Source organism: Mastomys coucha, unplaced genomic scaffold (assembly GCF_008632895.1).
Source record: "Mastomys coucha isolate ucsf_1 unplaced genomic scaffold, UCSF_Mcou_1 pScaffold23, whole genome shotgun sequence".
Taxonomy (NCBI): domain Eukaryota; kingdom Metazoa; phylum Chordata; class Mammalia; order Rodentia; family Muridae; genus Mastomys; species Mastomys coucha.
The window spans coordinates 50,066,514-50,085,478 of NW_022196906.1; the positions used below are offsets into that span (position 1 = coordinate 50,066,514).

General features: G+C 37.7%; 1 protein-coding gene across 2 annotated transcripts in view; it reads right to left on the reverse strand.

The window, feature by feature from the left end:
- Scaper (S-phase cyclin A associated protein in the ER) overlaps positions 1–18,965 on the reverse strand; it is a 498,868-nt gene that overhangs the window by 414,969 nt on the left and 64,934 nt on the right. For both annotated transcript variants that reach the window (XM_031343583.1, XM_031343584.1), the window contains exons 8-9: positions 16,954–17,070; positions 7,800–7,957 (exon numbers count right to left, since the gene is read on the reverse strand). In XM_031343583.1, coding sequence (XP_031199443.1) covers positions 7,800–7,957; positions 16,954–17,070 — 275 coding nt within the window. The remainder of the gene's footprint in view (positions 1–7,799; positions 7,958–16,953; positions 17,071–18,965) is intronic.

An 18,965-nucleotide genomic window follows, 5' to 3' on the forward strand; every position in this document is an offset into this window, starting at 1 on the left:
TTTTGGAGGGGAAACTGGGAAAGGAAAAATCATATGACATGTAAATAAAGAAAATATCTAAAAACAAATAATAATAATATAAAAAAATGTTGTCTTCAAAAAAAACCCCTAAAATTAACATCTCCTTTCACAATCATACATGTACATTTTCCAATATTACAAATGTCATTTGTAAAGTTGCATTAAATTCAACTCAATATAACCACTATTTGAAGAAGAATTAAAATGTCCCATTTGGTTGTGATACATCAATGTATTTATAACAGCATTTAATGCATTAATTCTTGGCTAAAATATTTAGATCAGTGTTTAAGAGACAATCTTCTTGTAATTTCCATATTAGGTCTTGAAGTTAACATTATGCTAAGATTATAAGATATGACCTTTTTAACTTTAGGATAAATTTCCATAGACTTGATATTTTTATTTTACAAGTTTAGAAGAATTCAAAGGTACAGCCATCTTGATGGAAAATCTTTTGGGGAAAAGGTATTTCAGATTCATATTTTTTCAAGATAATTATAAAGTCCCTTCAAGGTTCTCCTAATTCTTATTATGTAAATTTGAAGTTGTATTTTAAGAATTTTTTCATTTTCTCTGATTTTCTTAATCTGATGCATAATGCTGCTTTAATAGTCTATTATTACCTTGTCAACATTGGCTCTTTCTCTATATTATTCCCTAGCTTTTCCCTGATGCATACCTTTATCTCTTCTATTCTTTTATCCACATTACTAGAGACTGGTCATTTTATTCATCTATTTGAAAAATATCTCTTAAATTTATAGCTATCTATCTATTTTTCTATTTAAGTTCCCTGGGCTTTAACCTTTCTTTTGTAATTTGAAAAGAAGGATATTTTAGTTTTCCTTCTTTATCTCTGTAATACTTAAATTTATTCACCTTCACTTATTTCATTTTTCAAATTTTCACTGAGATGTCCTTCCTGACACTGTCCAGATTTACCTTATGAAGTCCCAAACTTTTCAGAATTATATAACTATCATTTTGTATTTTTTCTAACGTAATTCTATGTTATTAGTAACAAAATCTATTTTATGGAGGGTGTACTCATATGAAGATCACAGAAATTTTCAAGAGTTGGTTCTTCCTACCATATGGAGTACCTGAGTTCACTGAACTCAGGTCATCATGCTTGACAGTGAGTTCTGTACACACTGAGCCATCTTACCAGCAGTAGCATTCCCACCCCCATCTCCCAAACCATTTAAATCACCTGAAATTTCACAAAACTTTCTGACAACTCAGCATGTTTTAATTTGAGTAAATGTTCCATGTATGCATGTATACCTATTTAGACTTAATAGTTTAGGCCATAAAAAAAGAACTTGAATGAAAATTGGCCTTTCTCTTGCCAAAAACAGCCATAAAAACTAGACAAAATATAAAAAGGAACTGTTTAAATGTGTTGGAAAGCAAGCAGCATAAGCATGTCTTGAGAATCTACAGTTCCCGAGTGAAGGGAATGGCAGCATCAGACTCACGTTCACGTGAGCATTCTGACTGAAGACACTTGGCATTGAGAGTACAAGGAACTGTGTTCTAGCAAAGCCAGCATTCCTGCCCTGGCACTTGAGTCCAGAGACAATGCCTTACAGATGGTGGGGGATACTACAGAGAAATAAGCCCCTCCAAAAAAAAATCTGCATTCAATCTTCCCCGAGGTGCTGCCAACTACTCAGCTTTTCGTATACAAGGCAAGACTCCAAAAAAGCAGTAGAAAGAAGCAGCTGGAATGTTAATGAGCTAAGCAGAAATTTAAGTAACTGTATAATCCTTGAAAACAAAAATTGTAATTCAGGGATGTAGTAGGTTTTCTGAACGCTCAGGGGCAGGAGGGGAGGGTTCAGTGGAAATCTAAGATCAAAAACTCAGGTGACAACAGATGCTGGAGAGGCTGTGGAGAAAGAGGAACACTCCTTCATTGCTGGTGGGATTGCAAACTCATACAACCACTCTGGAAATCAGTTTGGTGGTTCCACAGGAAACTGGACATAGTACTACCAGAGGACCCAGCTATACCACTCCTGGGCATATATACCCAGAAGATGCTCCAACATGTAACAAGGACACATGCTCTACTACATTCAGAGCAGCCTTATTTATAATAACTAGAAACTGGAAACAACCCAGATGTTCCTCAACAGAGGAATGGATACAGAAAATGTGGTACATCTACACAATGGAGTACTACTCAGCTGTTAAAAACAATGAATTTATGAAATTCTTAGGGAAAATGGATGGATCTGGAGAATATCATCCTGAGTGAGGTAACCCAATCACAAAAGAACAAACATGGTATGCACTCACTGATAAGTGGATATTAGCCCAGAAGCTCAAAAATCTCAAAAGGAGTAATAGACTTTAATACAATCTCAAACCAAACTCTGTTAGGATTAGGAACACAGTACTCTGCCTCTTCTCTATCATCCTGTGAGACGGAAAAGAAAAACCTAGCCAGCGGTTGATTGTGTGATTGTGGGTTCCCCCTATTGCATTTATATTTGTTCTATTAGTCCAAGAACAAGTTTCAAGAGTCAATATTCTCCTTCCACTAAAGTACCAAGGAATTGAATTCAGGTTATCGGGCTGCCTGCTGTTCAGGTCTAGAACTCTACAGCAGTCCTCTTGCTGCTATGGCTATAACCACTACCATTTGTTACTGTTGTGGCTACTATCAAAATGACAACCACTGCCACTGTCTCCTCCTCATATCACAGCTTGGCCCTCTGGTTATACATAGCCTAGAGGGACTGGAATATAAATGTAGGACTATATTTTTGAACCATTTACGATACTGATCGAAGCTCCACCCCAATCTCAAGTCTGGCATAAGGTTCAAATGCAAGCTTTCAATTTTAACAAGTCAGGGGCTTTGTTGAAAGAGAGGATACTTTATCCTCCCACCTACGCCTTAGTAAGAATTGTTACAGAAGAAAAGGTCACCAAAGCTAGTGCTAGCTGAAGCTGGTGCACGCTGTCTGAAGTAGGAATCATAGCTTCAGGTACAGCAGTCCTTGGAGCAGAAATAAAGCTTTCCTGGGTGGTAGATAATGATTTAAAACAACAGGATGACTTGGAGGCAAACTCTTGATTTGCCAAGAGCTGTTTGTCAGCTTCACACTTAAAGAAGTTAGACATTAAAACGGGTCTGATTCTCTCAGGAAGCTGAGTGGTAACTTCCCAAGCACACAAATGGTTAATGGTGGAATAGACACTTTACTGTGTTAATGGGATTAATGCATATTCACATATGGATTTAAATCAACCAAACAAAGAAGCATCAGCTCTATAAATTAGGAAAGCATGATAAGAACAGCTAAAGAGAAGGTCAGAGAGTTAAACTTACTAAAACCTATTTTAAGAAAGTGCAGTGTTTGGGGGTATTTGCTTGTTTGGTTGGTTTTGGTTCTTTTCAGGTAAATATCTGAGAGGCGTGGGAAAAGACCCAACAGGAAGAAGGCAGGATGACTAGCAGATGCTGAAAACCTCTTACATTTTAGCTGATTCAAATCCTAATGTGCACCCAAACATAAAAACACATCTCTGAGAAAGTAGACTTTTAAGTTGGGCATCTGAAATGTTTCTAGGTTTTATCACAAATGTGTGATTCAAGACAGATTTACAATTGATCTTCTATTCTGGTATCACCACTTATTCTGATTAGATGGCATTAAAAAAAAAAAAAAAAATACTGCTGGGTGTTGGTGGCGCGCGCACGCCTTTAATCCCAGCACTTGGGCGGCAGAGGCAGGCGGATTTCTGAGTTCGAGGCCAGCCTGAGTTCCTGGACAGCCAGGGCTACACAGAGAAACCCTGTCTCGAAAAACTAAAAACAAAACAAAACAAAACAAAACAAACAAAAAACCCAATACTGCCTTTTTAACATCCATCAATATTTTATGTAGTTTTGAAAACTTTTTATTGTTTGAGAAATTCATACATATATGTAACGTGTCTGCCAAATCTACTTCTATAATCGCCTCTCTTATTCCTCCCTTCATGTGCTCTTTATAAACCTACTGGGTCCACCTAGTGTTACATTATCTACAGGGGTATAGGACATGAGAGGGTCATTGCTCTGATGATATACACAAGATCAGAACTGATGAAGAAAAGGGCTGACACACCCATCCCTTGTTCAGATCAATTTGCCAACTGATTGATGGGAAGGAAAACCCGTTTTCTTCAGGGATGTGACCTCTGAGAGGCTACCCATCTTCCACTGGATGATCCTACACTCAGAATCCATATTTTGAATGATAAAAAGTAAGTTATGAGTGTACTAGCTGCCTTAATAGAAGACTACATTAGTAGAATACAAAGTGTAATACTTTGTATAGTAGAACACAAAGCAGAAGATAAGCAAGTTAGAATACACAGCCCTACCAAGTATTCAGACTGACAAATTAGAAGCAAAAAGAATAGTGAGGGATACACACAATTCATTAAACATGCCAACTGTGTCAAGCCTGTTAAACATTTAACACTGAGTATCTTGGCTGATTTTGTTTATGAAAACATTCTGCTACTGCCATAAGCATGGTATGTGACCAACATAGAGGAACAAATCTGTGCCTTTCTACAGTTAGGATTTATTGAGTAACAATAAATTCACGAGGTATGGCATTTCAATTGACAGGAATCTGCCTGGTACTCTTCACGTGCTTTGACAGTCCTGGCCAAATCAAACAGATTTTTATTTCCAATTTTAATTACTAATATTAATTCTCAGGTTACAAATTACACAGCACACAACAAAGGTACCTATCTGTATGCAAACATATAAGGTACAAAAAAGCCCAAAAAGGATAAGAAGCAAGGAATTTTATAGAGTTCAAAGAAGCCTAAGAAATCAAACCTAAAAAACTGATAGGGATGCAAAGGACTCTATGCCAGGAAGGGAAGATGGCAAAGTGAGCAGCAGAAGTAGCTGGAGGGGCTACTGTAGCTAGCTACTGAATCAGGCTCCAGGTCAGGGTTGAGCTGCAGAGTTCAGACAAATAGGCAGACAGGTGCAGGGCAAGTCCAGATAGTGAACAGAAGTCTTGATGTGGTCCAGTATTTCTTTATTGTACCCTGATTCCTCCATTTTGGGATGGCAATATATACTCTGTATAATTGTATGTTGGATGTATATGATTTGTTTTTTGATTTAATAGGGCTACAATTCAGAGAGTCTCATAACAGACTTGGACTCTGCTCTTTAAAAAAGTGTTGAAACTCAAAAGCTATGAGGACTTTTGAAGCTGGACTAATTACATTTTGCATTATGTCATGGCCACAAGACAATAAAGACCAGGGAGTAGAGTGCAGTGGTTTGAATGAGATGTCTCCTACACCTCAGGCATTTGAATACTTAGTCCCTATTTGGTAGATGTTTAGGAAGGACCTTAGTCCTGACCTCTACCAACCATGTAAAAAACTAAAGATGGCAGCACAAGCCAATGTTGTGAGGCAGAGAAAGGAGGATCTCAGGGAATGGATGACCAGCCAGTCTAGTCAACTGGCTAGATCTAAATTCAGTGAGAACCCGTGTCAAAAAATAAGGTAGAAAGCAATATAGGAGTGCACCTAACATCAACTTTTGGCCTCCAAAGTATAAAAGAGAGGGGAAAGAAAGAAAGAAAGAAAGAAAGGAGGGAAGGAGGGAGGGAGGGAGGGAGAGAGGGAGGGAAGGAGGGAGGGAATTTAAAAGTGTAGTCTTTCTCTGCTTTGTATTATGTATTATAAACATTATTTCTGCTGTATCTCAAACCCCAGAGTCACACTGCTTACACAGTCCACAGTCTTTGAACTGTCCATGCTTACTCCTTCTGCGGCTCCTTACTACTCCGTGCAGGCCTAGGTTCCATCAGGGATGATTTTCTTTCCATCCCAAAAGTTCTTTGCAGAGAACTGTGCTCTGAGCACAGATCTGTTGTTTAGAACATTGGTTCCATACCTTCTTTTTGTTTTGTTTTGTTTTTGTTTTTGTTTTTTCAAGACAGGGTTTCTCTATATAGCACTGGCTGTCCTGGAACTCACTCTGTAGACTAGGCTGGCCTCAAACTCAGAAATCCACCTGCCTCTGCCTCCCAAGTGCTGGGATTAAAGGCGTGCACCACCACCACCCAGCTTCCATACATTCTTTTAAGCTCTGTCTTGCAGCATTCTAAATATACTGCTCCACTGTACTTAATATTCACAGTTCCTCTTGTAAGGTCAGCTACCCGACATTATTTTCATTTTGGTATTTATTTTCTCTAACTACTTGTAAAGATTTTCTATTTCTTTAATTTTCAGTATTTTTATTATATTATATTTAGACAAAATTTATTTTGTATTTTCCTGCTTAGACTCAGAGGCTTTCTTAAACATAGCACCTGATTTCTTTTAGCAGTTTGGGAAATTTATGTAATTTCCTCTTATGTGGCTTTGTAATATCCCTGCACCCTTTCTGTAGATTTCATGTCTCTCACTTCACATTCTTCCCTTCATATCTTTCCTTTTTTGTCTCTCTTTGTTAGCCTTGATATTTTTGCTGTGTTCAGAGTTAATTTATTGCTGACGTCCTCAAATGTTTTCCATTGTTGTTGGTGAGACAAGTTTTCATGACACAACTCAAGCTAGCCTCAAACTCATAATGCTATCTAATTCCCTTAGGGTACATACTAACACACCTAGCTAATTTTCAATTTCTTAATATAATCATCTTCCTAAATTCTTCACTTTCAGCACACCATAATCATAAAAAAGTCTGGACTACGGGCTCTCATCCTGAGGTTCTCATCACTGGATAATTAATTAATTAACTAACTAATTGGTTGATTAAAAAGTCTGGACAAGTGGCTCTTGTCCTGAGATTGCCATGACTAATTAGTTAATTAATTAAATCTTTGGCTCTCTGTGCTGTTTTATTTTTTTTCTAGTAGTAAATGGGTCTGAGAAACGTAATCCTCTTTTGAGACCTCACATGTTTAAAAGCATAGAAATTTCTTCTCAGTTTTAATGAGTAATTTAGTTAGCCATAATCTCTAGAGTACGAGTTAATTCTCCTTCAGAATTTTGAAAATCATAAAATTTTATTTGTAGCATCTACACATTGAATTGATGGGGCCAACCAATCTTGGATTTTTTTTTCCTCCACTGAAACTGTAGGTTAAAGAAACTTCCTTTGTTTAAAAAAACACATATCCTGGTATTATACTATAGCAACAAAAAAAGAGAATAGTACAGAACTCTTGCCTACTACTAATTTGCAACAAGTCTACTTGTACAAAAAAAAATCAGGACAGTATGTTGGATAAAAGGAAGGAATAATAATTAAAATGAGCCAACATGACTGAGATTGAAGTAGAAAAATAAAACGAAATATATCCATAATACCAAAAAAGAAATGTCTAGGAGTCAACTCAGGATATCCTCTTTGCTAGGGATGCACTCTACCATTGAGTTACTACATTGCAAGCCTATCTTTTATAGTTTTAACTAATAGAGATGTATATGACATAAAATAAGGGCAAGTTTGGGGTTGATTGGTTGGTTGGTTTGGTTTTTGAGACAGGGTTTCTCCATATAGCCTTGCCTATCCTGGAATTCATTCTGTAGATCAGGCTGGCCTCAAACTCACAGAGATTTACCTGCCCTCTGTCTCCCAAGTGCTGGGATTAAAGGTGTGTGCCCCCACTGCCCAGCAAGGCCAAGTTTTAAAATGTATAAACATCCCTTTCTAACTATAGGCAGCTAAAACATGAATAGGTAAAAAAAATTAAAAAGAGTAACTGGAAATCACTTGCCATTTTTCCGGGAAGTCTTTTGCACTGTCATTGGTGCACAGGGTTGAGCAGGTATTGCCTCAGAAGTGGTAGAACCAGTGTGATGAGCCTTTACCTTGTCAGCCCAACTGACACCTGTCGGAGCCAGACATGGGGCAGTTACTGCACCAGGTAAACTCCTATTAAGAAAAGGAAACACATGTGATACATTAAATAGCAAAGTAATTATTGGAAAATATACCATTATATGTAAATACCTAAATCTTGCCATCACTAGTTTTTATAAGTAACAATGCATGTCATGCTTGACATGGGCACTACTAAAACTGTTCCTTTTTCTCTGTGAATGCTTGACACAGGCACTACTAAAACTGTTCCTTTTTCTCTGTGCATGTTTCTTTCATGAACTACAAACATGATGCTTCATTGGCAATATTCAATTCTGGCTCCTTGAGCACTCCTTGAGCTCCTAGGAGCACTTACTGCTCAATCATGAGTACCAGAGCTCACTTACACTGCGAAGCTCTCAAATGCCTTTAACCCCAGCTCCAAGGAATATGATGCTCTCTCCTAGGCTCCATGGGCACTCCATTTACTCATACAGACGTGTCCACATACACAAACAAATAAAGTAATAATCTTTAGGGAAAAAAAGGAAAATTAGGTAATAGAGGAAAGAGAACTGATAAAGCAAGCACTTGCCAACTTTTCATTAAATACTACACATTAAGACTTACATTAAAGACTGACTACATACTTGTTCACAAAACAAGTCTCAAGAGAAGGAAAATTGAAAGAATCCCCTGTATCTTAACAGACCACCACAAGCTAAAGTTGGAGTTCAGTAACAACAGAAATAACAGAAAACCTACAAATTCATGGAAACTGAACAATTGTCTATTGTATGACTATGGGTAAAGGCAGAAATAATGAAATTAAAGACTTCCTAGATTCAATGAAAATGAAGGCACAAGATACCCAAACTATGGGATACAATGAAAGTTGTGCTAAGATTAAAGTTCATAGCACTAAGTGCCTTCACAAAGAAATTAGTGAGATCACATATTAGCAACCTGACAGCACACCTGAAAGCCCTGGAACAAAAAGAAGCAAGAATAACCAAGAAGAGTAGATGGCAGGAAATAATCAAACTTAGGGCTGATATCAATAAAATAGAAATAAAAATAATAATACAAAGAATCAATGGAATAAAGAGTTAGTTATTTGAGAAAAATCAGTAAGAGACAAACCATTATTCAAACTAACTAAAAAAAAAAAAACAGAGAGAATATTCAGATTGGTAAAATCAGAAATGAAAAGGGGAACATAACAGACATCAAGGAAATCAGAAGATTCATTAATCATACTCCAAAAACCTGTACTCTAGAAAACTAGAAAATCTCAAAGAAATGGATAATTTCCCACTTACCAAAGTTAAATCAAGATCAGAAAAAGAATTTAAAATAGATCTATAAGCCCCTAAGAAAATAGAAGCAGTAATTAAAAGTCTCCCAACCAAAAAAGCCCAGGGCCAGAAGGTTTTAGTGAAGAATTCTACCAGACATTCAAAGAAGAGCTAATACCAATATTTCTCAAATTGTTTCATAAAATAGAAAAAGAATAAACCTTGTCAAATTCATTTTATGAGGTCAAAGTAACACTGACACCTAAACCACAGAAAGACTCAACAAATAAAAAGAATGCAGACCACTTCCTTCATGAACATTAATGCAAAAAAGTAATCATCCATCATGATCAAATAGGCCTCATTTGAGAAATGCAGAAATGGTTCAACATAAGAAAAAGTATATCAATGTAATATACCATATAAACAAACTGAAAGAGAAAATACACAATCATCTCATTAAATACTGGAAAAGGCTTTGACAGAATACAATATTCCTTCATGATAAAAGTACTGGAGAGACCAGGGATACAATGGAAATACCTAAACATAATAAAAGCAATGAACAGCAAGTCCATAGCCAACATCAAACTAAATGAAGAGAAACTCAAAGAAATTCCATTAAAATCATATACAAGACAAGGCTCTCCACTTTCCCCATCTCTAATAATATAGTACTTTAAGTTCAAGGCGAAACAATAAGACAATTGAAGGAGATCAAGGGTATACAAATTGGAAAAGAAGAAATTGAAGATTGCTATTTCCAGATGATATATGATAGTGTGTATGTATGTATATGTGTGTGTGTGTGTGTGTGTGTGTGTGTGTGTGTGTGTGTGTGTGTGTATGTAACCCCAAAAATTCTACCAGGGAACTCCTACAGCTATACACCTTCAGTGAAGTGGTGAGATTAAAGATTACCTCCAAAAACAACCCAGTAGTTCTCATATATACAAACAATAAATGAGATGAGAAAAAACAGAGAAGCAACACCCTTCACAAAAGCCACAAATGAAAGTATCTTGGGATAACTCTAACCAAGCAAGTGAAATACCTTTATGAAAAGAACTTTGAAGAAAGAAATTGAGTAAGATATCAAAAGATGGAAAGATCTCCCAAGCTCATGAATCAGTAGGATTAACATAGCAAAAACAGCCATATTACAAAAAGCAATTTACAGATTCAATGTAATTCCCACCAAAGTTCTGACACAATTCTTTACAAACCTTGAAAAAACCAATTATATGGATATGGAAACTTGATATAGAAAAACCCAGAATAGCTAAAGCAATCTTATACAATAAAAAATTTCCAGAGTTATCACCATCCCTGACTTCAAGCTCTACTATAGAACTGTAGTAATAAAAGCCTCATGATTTTGGCATAAAAACAGAAATATTGACCCATGGAATCAAAGCAAAGCAAAGATCCAGGCATGAATCCACACACATCTGGACACCTGATTTTTGACAAAGAAGCCAAAATGATACAATGGGAAAAAAGAAAGCATCTTCAACAAATGGTGCTGGTCTAACTGGTCAGCATGTGTAAGAATGTAAATAGATCCATACCCATATTTATCATTCTGCACAAAACTCAACCTAATAGAAGAAAAAATGGGGAATAGTCTTGAATGCATCAGTACAAGAAACAAATTTCTGCCAGGCAGTGGTGGCGCATGCCTTTAGTCCCAGCACTTGGGAGGCAGGTGGATTTCTGAGTTCAAGGCCAGTCTGGTCTACAGAGTGAGTTCCAGGACAGCCAGGGCTATACAGAGAAGAAAGGAGAGAGAGAGAGAGAGAGGGGGAAGGAGGGAAGGAGGGAGGGAGGGAGGGAGGGAGGGAGGGAGAGAGAGAGAGAGAGAGAGAGAGAGAGAGAGAGAGAGAGAGAGAGAGAGAGAGAGAGAGAGAGAGAGAGAGAAAGGGAGAGAGAGAGAGAGAGAGAGAGAGAGAAATTCCTGAACAGAATACCAACAGCACAGGCACTAAGATCAACAATAAATGGACTTCATGAATCTGAAAAGCTTCTGTAAGGCAGATATTAACAATAGGACAAAACAGCAGCCCACAGAATAGGAAAAGATCTTTACCAACCTCACATGTGACAGAGAGCCAATTTCCAAAATATATAAAGAACTTAAGAAACTATACATCAACAAATCAAATAATCAAAATAAAAAATGAGGTACAGACCTAAACAGAAAATTCTAAACATATGAATCTTAAATGACCATGAAGCACTTGAAATGTTTTATATCCTCAGCAACCAGGGAAATGCAAATCAAAATGACACTAAGAGTCCATCTTACACCTGTCAGAGTGGGTAAGATCAAAAACTGAAAGACAGCTTATGTTTAGGAAGACGTGGAACAAGGGGAAGACTCCTTCATTGCTGGTGTGAATGCAATCTTGTACAGCTACATTGAAAATCAATATGCTGAGTTCTCAAAAAAAAATGGGGATTAATCTACCTCAAAACCCAGCTATAAACACCTGAGCATATACACAAAAGATCCATTCTACCACAAAACTCAACTATGTTCATAGTAGCTTATTCATAATAGCCAGAACTTGGAAACAACTCAGATGTCCCTCAACTGAGGAAAGGATTAAAAAAATAAAAAAAGAGTATTACACAGCTGTTAAAAAATAGTAATGTCATGAAATTTGCAGACAAATAGATGGAACAAGAAAAATATCATCCTGAATGAGGTAACCCAGACCCAGAAAGACAAACATTGTATATTCTCACATATAACTGTATAATTATTGGATATTAATTGTAATGTAAAAAATAAGCATGCTACAATCCAGACTCAGAGAGGCTAAGTAAAGAGGAGGCTCAAGGGGGAATGCCCAAATCTCCCAGGGAAGGGGAAATAGAATGGATAGTGTGGGTGGACTGGGAGTTGTTGGGGACAGAAACAGGAAAGATCTGGTCAAGGAAGGATAAAGCGAGAGTAATAGGAAAGTCCATTGGAGTAAGGAGCAATTCAGGGTAAGGTAGAAATTTCCAATGAAAATTCCCAGGATTCTATTAGCTAAGACTCCTCAGTAATGGGGAATACAGAGCCTGAACTGGCCATCTTCTATATACAGGCAAGACTTCCAGTAGAGATATTGGGACACCAACCCAACCACAAAATCTTTCAACTGACAGTTTGTGCTGTCAGCAAGATGTGCTGGGATAAAGGTGCACACAGATTGTGGGTATGGCCAACCAATGACTGGTTCAGCTTGAGATCTGTCACAAGAGGGAGCCCACCCTTGACACTGCCTGGACAACCAGAAACTAAAGGATGGATGCTGCAGAGACCTAGGATAAAACCAAACATGCCAGTCAAAAACAAAAATAGTAAACAAAGTGATTCTTAATGACATTCTTCTATACTCATACTCAAGAGCCTGGCATGATCACAGAGAGGCTCCATTCAGCAGGTGATGGAAACTTTAAATGTGAGACCCACAGCAGTGAATCATGCAGAAATGGAGAAAGGAATGTAGGAGGCAGAAGTGTCAAGGATTCCACAAGAAAACCTACAGAATCAACAAACCTAGACTCATAGTGGCTCACAAAAACTGAACTGATGCCACGCACACTTTGCGTGACAGCGGTATTTGAGGCGTAAACTTCAAGGAAAGTCAGTCTCCTGCCTCCACATTGTCGCCTGGCACCCCAAACTCAGAGGTAGCCCAGATATGTCCTCATATTTGTGTGCTAGGGGCCCACCAAGATATCATTTCTTTACAGCAAGAAAGGGAAAATTCGGACATTGCTCTCTGACCTTCACCAATGTTCCAACATCTTAGTCAAACCCTGGCTTAGAATATTTAAGCCATTCTAACTAATTGCCTCCAACATTGTGGGTAAGACATTAAACCCTGGCTTGGAATGTTAAGCCATTCTAACTAATTGCCTCCAGCATTGTGGGTAGGGCATTAAAGCTTAACAGAAAGACAGCATAGAGCATTCAGCATTCTAGATTCAGCATTCAGCAGCAGGCAGTCTGCATTCAGCATTCGGACTCGCTCGCACTCAGACTAGAACCAGAGCGTAGGTAGAAGTCTGTAGCCTCCCGGGCCCAGAGCGCTTGGGCCCGGGGAGTGCAGCACCAGTTGAGATTCAAGAGATTGAGCATTTGAGATTCGAGCAATCAACATTGAAGATTCGAGCATTCAGCATTAAGGACTCGAGATTCAAGCCTCTACCCTCCTGGCTGGCGCACCCACAGCCCCCTGGGACTCTGGCTGGCCTATGCGGCCCGAGCATGCTCGGAGCCCAGGGGTGCTGCACCAGTCCAGAGGAGATGGCTGCTGTTTTAGACCTAGTGTGTTTTAGGTGGCCTCAGATGTACCTCGACTACTGAGCTGCCAGATTTTTCATTTCTCTTTTGCAACGATTTTAAAAGCCTCACGTCAATTTTTAAAGAAATACACTCAGACCTTATACCACTCGAGTTTGTTTGTCAAAGCCGAATCCCATGCACACCTGGCCAGAACCCATCGTCCCGCGGAACAAGGGACCCCGTAAGAAACCCCAATCCATGGCAAACTGACAATCAAAGAGACTGCATGGGTCTGACCTAGGTCCTCTGCATATGCTACAATTGTATAACTCGGTCTCCTAACAGTGAGAGCAAGGGCTGTCTCTGACTTTTTGCCTGCTTTTGGGACCTATTTCCTCAAACTAGCTTTCCCTGAACAGCCTTAATATGAGGGAAGTGGCTAGTCCTACTGCAACTTGATATGCCATGTGTGGTTGATATCCGTGAGAGGCCTGCTCTTTTCCAAAAACAAATGGCAAGTGGATGGGACAGGTAAGGTGTTGCTGAGACTGGTAGGTATAGAAGAGGGAAGGAAGTGGAAACTACAGCTGGGATGTAATATGAGAATTTTTTTTTTTTTTTTTTTTTTTTTTTTTTTTTTTTTTTTTTTTTTTTTTTTTGGTTTTTCGAGACAGGGTTTCTCTGTGTAGCCTTGGCTGTTCTGGACTTACTCTGTAGACCAGGCTGGCCTCGAACTCAGAAATCCACCTGCCATGTATATAGTAGAGGATTGCAAATTCAATCATCAATAGGAGGAGAGGAGCTCGGCCCTGTGAAAGTTCTGTGCCCCAGTGTAGGGGAATGCCAGGGCCAGAAAGTGGGAGAGGGCGGGGTGGCAGGCATGGGGAAGTGGGAGGCAACAGGGGTTTGTTTTGGTTGTTTTTGTTTGTTTCTTTGTTTTTTGGAGGGGAAACTGGAAATGGAGAAATTTACATGTAAATAAAAAAAATAAACAAAACATAAAAACAAAAAAAATTTTTGCTAAAATATATTTAATCATAGATAAGCATCATGGCTTTATGATACATTTTAAATTATATTCAGTAGATTTATTAATTTCTTACTGTTGTAGGAATCTTCTACACAAAATACTATTCAAATTATAGAAAGTAATAACAAATGACTACTGTAAAACATAATTTTATTAGTATTCTTATATATACTAATGCTTGTGCTTTTGCACATTTTTACAAGTTCTGAAAAATGCACACAGTTATGTACCACTGTGATGAAGATGTGGAGAAGTTTTATTCATCCAAACATACCATATTGTCTTTTAAATGGTATCTGCTCTTTTGAACAATACTCACTAGGAATCACAATTCAGGTTCATGCAACCGCCTATTGTAAAAATATGATATGACTGGAATCATATTTCAGAGTCTGTCTTCCTCAAGTTAGCACACTGCATTTTGCACATAGCATAATGATGTTGCCAATCACAGTGGTTTTTTTTTTTTATTGCTGAATAATAGTTCATTTCATTGACTTCCCCTGTTTGTCAGTTTACTATTTAAAAGTACATTATTATGATTCCTAACATTTAAGAATAATGAAAGAACTTTGTAAGGCATTCATAAAACTGTCCTTATTTCTGTAGGATGAAATAAAATCTGACATAAGAAAAAAAAAAAGAAATCCGCCTGCCTCTGCTTCCCAAGTGCTAGGATTAAAGGCATGCGCCACCACCGCCCAACTGAGAATAAATTTAACTTTCTTAAAAATAATAACATGTAAAGAATATCAGTAACAAGAAATAAACATAGAAGAACTACATAGGCAGTCTTGAACAATATTCTAACTGAAAATTTAAAAAAATGTATCAGGAAGACTCAAAAGCAAGTTTGAGCTATCAGAGCAAGCCTCAACAACTTCAAAGAAATACGAACTGAGATACTCTGAGTTAACTTCTGTTGTCAATATGATACAGCCTAGAGCAACAGCGGTTCTCAACCTCTAGGTCGAAACTCCTGTAGGAGTCCAATAACCCTTTCACAGGGGTAGCTCAGGCCATTAGAAAACACAACAGATATTTATACTATGATTTATAACTGTAGCAAAATTAGTTATGAAGTAACAAAAATAATTTTATGTTTGGGGAGCACCATAACATGAAGAACTATACTAAATGATTACAGAATGAGGAAGGTTGAGAAGCACTGCTTTCAAGTTGTGGCATGGACAGTCCTAGCACTATAAATGCTAGTCATTAGAGTAAAGCTTCAAGTTGAGCACCAGCTTTATTTCTCCATGTTCAGTGGCATAAATATGTAGTATGTTCAGCAAAAGGGTCTTCTACTCCCCTTGGGGAGGGTGCCCAATGAACACAGTAAGGTGACTCCTAATGACACACAGGTACACTCATGTCAGTGCACCACTCAACCCTCATCAGAGAGGCTGCTTCTTGAAGGAGATGGTAAGCAATATAGAGGTCCACCTCTAGACAATGTGCAGAGTGACTCTGGCACCAACAACCCCTGCCCTCAAAGCTCAGATATCTATGCAGAAAAGGAAGAAGACAGTTGTAAGAGCCTGAGGTATCAGGTAAGTTCAAGGAAACAGCATTTTCCAACACAACATTACTGATGCATATATAAATTCATAGACTGTGACAACATGCTAAGATCTGTACAAATTCAAGCCAGACAAAATCCCAACATGACAGAAGGGAAGTGGGCACAAAGTACCATATCTAGGCAATAAATTATTTGCAATTGATAACTTCTGAGCGAGGGGGGAAAAGTTTTCCTTTAGTGCAATGTTACTAGGTATATTAACCACACTAGGGGCAGGACTTAGAAGTAGTTGGCCAACATAAATTGACTCCCATGTTGTAGCTGTGTGTGTGTGTGTGTGTGTGTGTGTGTGTGTGCGTGTGTTTGTGTGTGTGGTTTTTCTGTTTGTTTTGGCTTTAAGAAGCTATATGGGTGGGGGAGGGAGAATCTAAGAATAACTGAGGGAAAGGAAAGAATTAAAATTTATTGCAAGAAATTCTCAACTAAATAAATAACATAAAATAATAATTGAGGAAAAAAATGTAAATTAAAAAGAATCCCATGCTGGCATTTGGCTGTCTTGATCTTCAGGTCTGTGTAGGCAAGCACAACAGCTCTGCACTCATGAATGCAGTAGCCCTGTCATGTCCTGAAGGGAAGAATTTTCTAGCACTCCTCCCAATAGTCTTCTCTGCCCTCTCTTCTGTGGTAGTTCCTGAGCCTTAATGGTGGAGGACATTGTTACAGATGTTCCATTTAGAACTGAGCACAGCCAGTCAACTGTTCCTTTGTATTTGTGTTTGTGCATGAGTGTGTTGAGGTCTGAGCAGAAATTGCTGAGAACTTCCTGGAAATGTTAGATGGTTTTTTATACATAAAGTTGATACCTATGAATTTTTATTTCTCTCTTGAAGTACTGGTTTTATAATATTATGAGCATTTTCTTCTCACCCAAAGTTTAAGCTTCTTCTTGCAGTTGATGTTACATTCATTCTATCTGCTGATGGGCTTTGAATCACATGACGTCCTGGAGACATCTTCTTTACTTCCCATGCCAGTGAGGTTGGTCTGACAATTTAGAACATATAGTAGATAACTTTAACAGAAAAAGGAGAAATAAACTAATCTTTGCTTTTGGTTGTTAATAAGTAAAAATATGGTCAAATCCTACCTGCTGCATGCAATCTTGCTTACCAGAAAGGTACCACACTAACAAGCAAGCAATCTTTGATGGTTTATGGTACAGAATTTTCCACACAAAGAAGCAACAGCCACTATTTCCCTCAAAAAGATCCTGAGGTTACAGAAGACATAAGACTCACTGCTTGTTTGTAACAGGGTACATTATGCAGGTCTGGCTGGCCAGAAACTTGCTATGTAGATCAGGCTGGCCTGGAACTCAAGGGATCCTCCTGCCTCTACCTCTTAAGTACTGAAATTAAAACTATGCATCACCATACCCAACTGAGATAAACCTGTTTCAATCTACAAGCTTCTCCATATGCTCAGAAAAGTAAATTAAAACAATACTACTAATTCAGGTTAATCTGTCTGATTTTCCAGATAACTAGGTTTATGGAAAAAAAATCAAAACAAAGGAAATAGTGAGGGTTAAGAGCACATAATGTATGAAATTTCCTTCTCTACCTCTTAATCACCATAGAGTAGAAACACAAAGACACCATCGCTCTTTACTGGAGAAGCTACATGGATTAAATGACTTTCTCTTCCTCTTTATTCTCTGCCCCACAATCAGCTGACAGGATATATATCCTATGTAAATATTTTTAAGCAACATCCTGTATTCAAAGCCAATCATTCCAGCCAGTCTCTCTATAACTTACTTTCCATGTAATATAGTCATTAGATATTTTAACCCCTCATTAAAAACATAAAAACAAAAACAAAGTCATATTAATCTGAGTACTGATAGAAAACAACAAGATTCAGATAAAATAGTATTCAAAAACACAAAGATTTGCCAGGCGTGGTGGCACATGCCTTTAATCCCAGCATTTGGGAGGCAGAGGCAGATGGATTTCTGAGTTTGAGGCCAGCCTGGTCTACAGAGTGAGTTCCAGGACAGCCAGGGCTACACAGAGAAACCCTGTCTCGAAAAACCAAACAAACAAAAAAAATCCAAAAATTTAAATAAGTTATAATCAAATCACCTTTCTAAAATAAGTTATAGCCCCACCAGAGGAAGGAGTTCATTTCCATTCAACTTTGCCAACATTTGTATCTTTTACTTAAAAAAAAAAAAGCAGCAAAATGGTTATATGGTCTTTGTTTTCTGTTTTTAATTGTGTAATTTTATTAGTATAACTGGTAAGAATAACATGTTATTGTCATTTGAAATTTTTCTTTGGAAGTTTACATATTGGTATGCTTGGCTCACTGTTTCTATTAGAATTTGTGTCACTTTCCAAATGATTTAAGAAAGTATATTGCTGCTATTATCATGATTATCATGACATATGGCTATAGATGCATTATTAGTGTTGTTATAAGAATGTTTTACATTTTAAATTTCCATATAGGCTTATTCTTGTTAAATCCAGTGAGTCAAAATATTCTTCGGTAGTTTTTAATTTTATCTCAAAGCCTTTATTTAAAATATAGCTATATAAATGCTTATCAGTATTTTAATACATACAGATATGTATATATATTCAATCCTCATCTTTAAACCCCAAGTCAAGCATGACTTGAAGAATACGCTAATAAAGACTAATGCTATCAACAGGAAATTTAAGGTTGTTTTCCATATGTTGGAGCTGCTTCATGAGGCAAAGAGAAGACATGATGGTAATGAGTTCATGTAAATGCCAAAGTGTGTACCTGGCATGGTGGTGCAGTGTACACCTTTAATCTCAGCACTGGAAAGACATAAACAAGCAGATCTAATTTGAGGCCAGCCTGGTCTACAAAGCAAGTTCCAGGACAACAAGGACTGTTACATG